The sequence below is a fragment of the Culex pipiens genome, chromosome 2 (assembly GCF_016801865.2).
Source record: "Culex pipiens pallens isolate TS chromosome 2, TS_CPP_V2, whole genome shotgun sequence".
Classification (NCBI taxonomy): Eukaryota; Metazoa; Arthropoda; class Insecta; order Diptera; family Culicidae; genus Culex; species Culex pipiens.
The window spans coordinates 33,833,745-33,839,744 of record NC_068938.1 but is presented as its reverse complement, the minus strand read 5'-3'; the positions used below and the strand labels follow the sequence as shown (position 1 = coordinate 33,839,744).

The following is a 6,000-nucleotide window of genomic DNA, read 5'->3' as shown; positions in this document are numbered from 1 at the left end:
CTAATTAATTTGTCAAATTCACAAAAAAATCTTATAAATTAAAAAAGTCTTTGGTAAGTTTACAAAAGGTCTTAGCCTTAAGCACCAGTTTTATTTTTGATCGGTTCTCGACCAAGTCATGAGTAATCAAACTCAAAAATGCTTTCAATTGTTCATCTGAACGTCCTTTAAATGCTACTTTACTTTCTGATAATAATTTAATTAGTGTCGGAGGCTGCGATGGCTGTTACAACGTATTGCAAACTAATCAAATTTTTGTATTTTAGCTTTTTTAACTTCATTTTTTTTTCAAATAAGGTTGCTTGCAAAACTTGTGTGTTAAAATTTTAACATCCGCTACATTCACATTGCATCATACAAATGTGATACCGTAAACTGGGGTGACTTTGATAGCCCGGGGTGACATTGATAGAAATTTGATTTGGCCACTAATTTTGATACATCCAATGTAACAGTCACATTACTTGCTTACATACTCAATATTCTTAAAAATGTTTCGATATTCATTTGACGGGCTTTCGAAAAACCTTTCAAAGTCACCTCGGGCTATCAAAGTCACCCCAGTTTACGGTACCAACTTCATTGATGGCACTGTGATGTAACGTTAATTGCGACATGAACGATTCATGGAAATTGTCAAACAAAGCCAGTTCAACATCTGACATTTCAAGAGATCATTTCACCTCGCATGCCAGCATCAGCTTTAGATTCCAGCAGCGAAGTTTTCTGTTTTCCCCGACATCCTGCCAAAATTTCCATTTCCATTTCCACTCGAATCCACACCGGAAGCAGCCAGCCAGCAGACGACTACAAACAAAACGCCATGGCCGAGCTGGCGTCGTTGCCAATGTCGTCCTGGACCTGGAGAGAGAAAAAAGATCGACGGTCCCAGTTCGCCCAAATTGGATGGTTGGCTTGTTGTTTGGGGCATGCCAGCTGAAAAATTGGTTATCACACCACGAGGGACAAAATGGGAGCACAAAAAAAGACACAAACTTGACATCAATTTTGCGAATTGGTTCGCGTTAGAGCGAGGACATTCATTTTTTGTTACGGGTGTTGAGTTATGTAAACCAAAATGGAGCGCAACTGGTTCCAGGAAGAGTTTCCCACGCACAGTGGGTTGAATTATTTTATTATTTTGAACAAATATTTGAAATTTGAACAAGTTATTTTAAATTTCCAAGATGGAAAAAATAGCAAATGCTTTAGTATTATGTAAGCACAAGTCCTTCTGGTTGTTGAAGATCCAAGTGGGCACTTGCGCCCTCAAACCCACTCAAATAAAGCCATGAGTGCGTGTTATCTCCCAAACCGATCGGTCGTTGCAAACTTAACGTCCAGTCCAACGGGCACTGTAATAATAGTAAATGAACCCAATTTTCCTAACACTTTATTCGTGGATTCCGGAAGCAATCTTAATTGAGTGTCCGGTCTGGCGATGATGAATGGATAATTTCGTCCTTTTCCCACCCAACTAAATACACTAGTTTTTCTCTGCCCAGCTTAACTTTTTTCCTCGGAAAACCCTGATCTGGATGGAAGATTAAGTGTTGCCACGACCTACATTACCGGCCACGTCAAGCACGTCCTACACGTCGCAGTCGTCGCTTGATGGTCGGTGGATGAAAGAAAAAATACTCAGGAACTGAACACTTAAAGCTGTGCAAGGATTAGAAAGGGGAGCACTCCCCCACGGGTGTCGTTCTGAAGTGATTGCCCACGCGCGCCGTTTAACGATGGGTTTGTTTACAGTTTCCGATGGGTTTCAGCAGAAGTGGGTTGTTCGTTTTTCAAGTGTTCAGTTGCACTTTGAAAATTGTGTTTGCGGTGACTCATGGTGGTTGAATAAGAACTTAACGTGTATGTGGCAGCTTCGAACATTTCTGACAAAAAAATTTCTTCTTTTTTTTCCCTTTCAGGATTCCTGCAATGGTATACCGGTGACGGTTCGCGTCGACCCTAAGGGGTTCTATCTGTACTGGGTTGACCAGAACCACGAGATGGACCTGCTGGATATTGCCACAATTCGAGACGTTCGGACGGGACAGTACGCCAAAAAGCCACGGGTAAGTTTGTAAAATTGAAACAGAAAACTGAACTTAAGAGTCTTGAGTCAAGACTTGAGATTGAATATTCAAGACTTAAGGACTAAAAGACTAAAGCACTAAAGGACTAAAGGATTAAAAGACTAAAGGTCTACTGGACTAAAAGACTCAAGGAATAAAGGACTAAAGGACTCAAGGACTCATGGACTTAAGGACTCAAGGACTCAAGGACTCAAGGACTCAAGGACTCAAGGACTCAAGGACTCAAGGAGATTGAATATTCAAGACTTAAGGACTAAAAGACTAAAGCACTAAAGGACTAAAGGATTAAAAGACTAAAGGACTCAAGGACTCAAGGACTCAAGGATTAAGGACTAAAGGACTCATGGACTTAAGGACTCAAGGACTCAAGGACTCAAGGACTCAAGGACTCAAGGACTCAAGGACTCAAGGACTCAAGGACTCAAGGACTCAAGGACTCAAGGACTCAAGGACTCAAGGACTCAAGGACTCAAGGACTCAAGGACTCAAGGACTCAAGGACTCAAGGACTCAAGGACTCAAGGACTCAAGGACTCAAGGACTCAAAGATTTCAGGACTCAAGGACTCAAGGACTCAAGGACTCAAGGACTCAAGGACTCAAGGACTCAAGGACTCAAGGACTCAAGGACTCAAGGACTCAAGGACTCAAGGACTCAAGGACTCAAGGACTCAAGGACTCAAGGACTCAAGGACTCAAGGACTCAAGGACTCAAGGACTCAAGGACTCAAGGACTCAAGGACTCAAGGACTCAAGGACTCAAGGACTCAAGGACTCAAGGACTCAAGGACTCAAGGACTCAAGGACTCAAGGACTCAAGGACTCAAGGACTCAAGGACTCAAGGACTCAAGGACTCAAGGACTCAAGGACTCAAGGACTCAAGGACTCAAGGACTCAAGGACTCAAGGACTCAAGGACTCAAGGACTCAAGGACTCAAGGACTCAAGGACTCAAGGACTCAAGGACTCAAGGACTCAAGGACTCAAGGACTCAAGGACTCAAGGACTCAAGGACTCAAGAACTCAAGGACTCAAGGACTCAAGGACTCAAGGACTCAAGGACTCAAGGACTCAAGGACTCAAGGACTCAAGAACTCAAGGACTCAAGGACTCAAGGACTCAAGGACTCAAGGACTCAAGGACTCAAGGACTCAAGGACTCAAGGACTCAAGGACTCAAAGATTTAAGGACTCAAGGACTGTGAAAAATGAAAATTGAAAAGTAAAAACTTTTAATTATGAAAAAGGAATTGAGTCTTCATACTAAAGACTGAGAATTATTTTACAGGTTAAAATAACTACACATATTTGATACCATTTTCCGCAAAAAGACTGCCTGCAAAAAGCGCCATAATTTAAATTTCCCGCCACAGTGCCTTTGTGCTGGCGCATCCATAATTGAATCAACAAGCAATACATTATACGGAGGGGGCGACATTTTCACATGGCTCCCTTGCCTCTTCGAAAGCTTCTCTCTCTCTTTCTCAGTCGAACACACCCCTTTCAGCGGGAGAGGAAAAGAGGAAAAGTGAATAAAAGCTTCTCCCTTTGAAAGCTTTACATCCGCGTGCTCGCAAGGAAATTCGATCAATTTTTCACGCAAATCTTGTTTCGAAAAACATCGATATTGCCCGATGATTGACTGGGAATATGAACAGGTGGGTTGTCGTGTTGTTTTGGGGTGGAAATTGTTTGTGTTTTCGAGAAGAATACATTTTTTCCATTGACATTTGCAAAATAAAAATGGATTTTTTTGTTAAAATTGATTTCGTTATCATTTCAATGCATAGATTGAAATAAAATGTGAAAAAAACTGTAAAACACAACTCGAAATTTTTGATAGTAAACGTTTCTGTTTCGTCAAGGTATGATAGATTTGGACTCGCTGAACGCTCTCTAATCGACAGAAAAGGATTTCAGTAAATTTCCTGCAAATGACTAAAGTTGTAAATTTTGGATATAAATACTTTTAAATAATTTTAAAACACCAAGCGTCTCCATTGAATCAAAATTTCATGGAATAAATCCAAGCTTGTTTTTTTTTAATTTTCGTTAAAAATTCACATAAATTAAATTCTGTCGATTAGAAACTATACAGAGAGTCGAGATCTATCATACCGTTGCGAAACTAAAGCGTTTACATTAAATAAAATATTTTCATGATACATTAAAGCTGTGGAAGCCTTTATCATGGCTTTATTCAGATAATTTCTCATGTCACTTCAATTAATTATGTATCCCGACTATAACCGACTGATTAAATTTATCGATCCATTTGTGACATATTCTACCAACATCCATTTCCAGAAATCACGTTGCAGATGGCAACAAGCCCGTTGGTGGTTTTGTGGTAACCATTTTTCAATTTCCACTCGCTTGCAGCTTTGTTTGTCCTACTGATTAATTTTCGACATGGTTTACGTGCAATCGAAGTAATAAATTATGCTCAGTAATTTAACATATAATGCCACATTACTGCCCTTAATCCAGAGAGTTGAAGTTCGTTACTTTAAGCTCACCAAGAAAACCCTTAACAACTCAATCAACGCTCCAAAATCCTGACGTGTTTTAGAGTGAAACATTCGGGGCTCAAATTGTTTCAATTTGTCATTCCAGCTGACTTTCTAAACAAACATATTTATTCACTTCAGACCGCGAATCACTTTGACAGTTTTTTTTCCGAGAGAAGAAGGGTGGGGTCGGACCACGTGGCACCACCCCCCTGGGTCGATGCTCCTCCAGCTGGAAGCAATCGTCGTACATCTTGGCACAGCACAGCGCCTTTCGCACAAGGATTGGCGTGTGTGGGTTTCCGCTCTCACTTTTTTTTACGATCCCCGAACCACCTGGCCACGTGGCCCCGGGACGTGCCGTGTCGTACGCCGCGTGCATGTGGGATAAGTGCGCTGTTAAATTTAATTGGATGCCTGTTTTTGGTGGAAAATAAATTTGTAGCACAACGTTGACGGGGCCGGGGACGTCGACTTGAATTGAGCTGTTGGCTCGTTACGAGCTAAGAGGGTGCACGATTATTAGCTACCGACGATTGAGCACTGTTAACAACTGACTGTTCCAGACTAATGATGATGTCAAGTTGTGGGAGGACTATTATATCGCACACTTTATATTGACTTTGTATAATTTATTTGAATTGAAAATGTTCCTTTTTGTGACAATTTTAAATCGGTGAAACAATTGTTCGAAGACTCCAACCCAGCTCAGACTCCGACTTTGTGTCTTCTACTATGGCTTTAAATCCTAGTATCCATCAAAAACACGAAAAACGCAATCACATATCTAACCGAAGCCAAAATAACGAAACATTGGAGGATTATATTTCTTGCTTTTTTAAGGCTTCCCAATAATTAAATGGTATCTCATTCGGTGATTACGTAGCTGACCTAAATTTAAGGATCAGGAAGTAGAGGGAAAACCATTTTTCTTTATCCAAGTGTATCCAGCTCAACTTAAAGAAAGAGAGAACTTGAAACGGAAGAAACCGCTTGTTTAGGAGAGTTGTGTTTAATTGAAATTAATTTTCATCCATGCTATGCTCCTGAGCACCAGCAACCTCCGGTTTGTAAATAATTTTAGAGGTGGAGTTTGAACTTTCGAATACTATTAGGGCTGCCTTAAAGATAATTAAACAACCTTTCAGTTTGCAACTCCGCAATTTTATGATCATCCCTACCTCGGGTGAACTTTCGTGGCGTGGCAAAGGGCAATTCAAGATTTATCGTTCTAACCGTTCTTCACGCCTGAACCACCGGAGGGTACGGCTCGTCATAAATATTCACCGCCGGGGGCGCGCGAATTATGTAATGTGCCCCTCAAAGCTGAATTCGTTAGTGGGTGTAATTTGTCATTTACATGGGTCATCGCGGTAATACTTTGTGGAGTGTAGGTTTTTTTT

At 41.0% G+C, this 6,000-nt stretch overlaps 1 protein-coding gene across 4 annotated transcripts in view; it reads left to right on the top strand.

The window, feature by feature from the left end:
• The window catches only part of LOC120422037 (1-phosphatidylinositol 4,5-bisphosphate phosphodiesterase classes I and II), a 213,518-nt gene that overhangs the window by 95,950 nt on the left and 111,568 nt on the right, over positions 1-6,000 (top strand). For all 4 annotated transcript variants that reach the window (XM_052708639.1, XM_052708638.1, XM_052708637.1 and 1 more), the window contains exon 4: positions 1,923-2,069. In XM_052708639.1, coding sequence (XP_052564599.1) covers positions 1,923-2,069 — 147 coding nt within the window. The remainder of the gene's footprint in view (positions 1-1,922; positions 2,070-6,000) is intronic.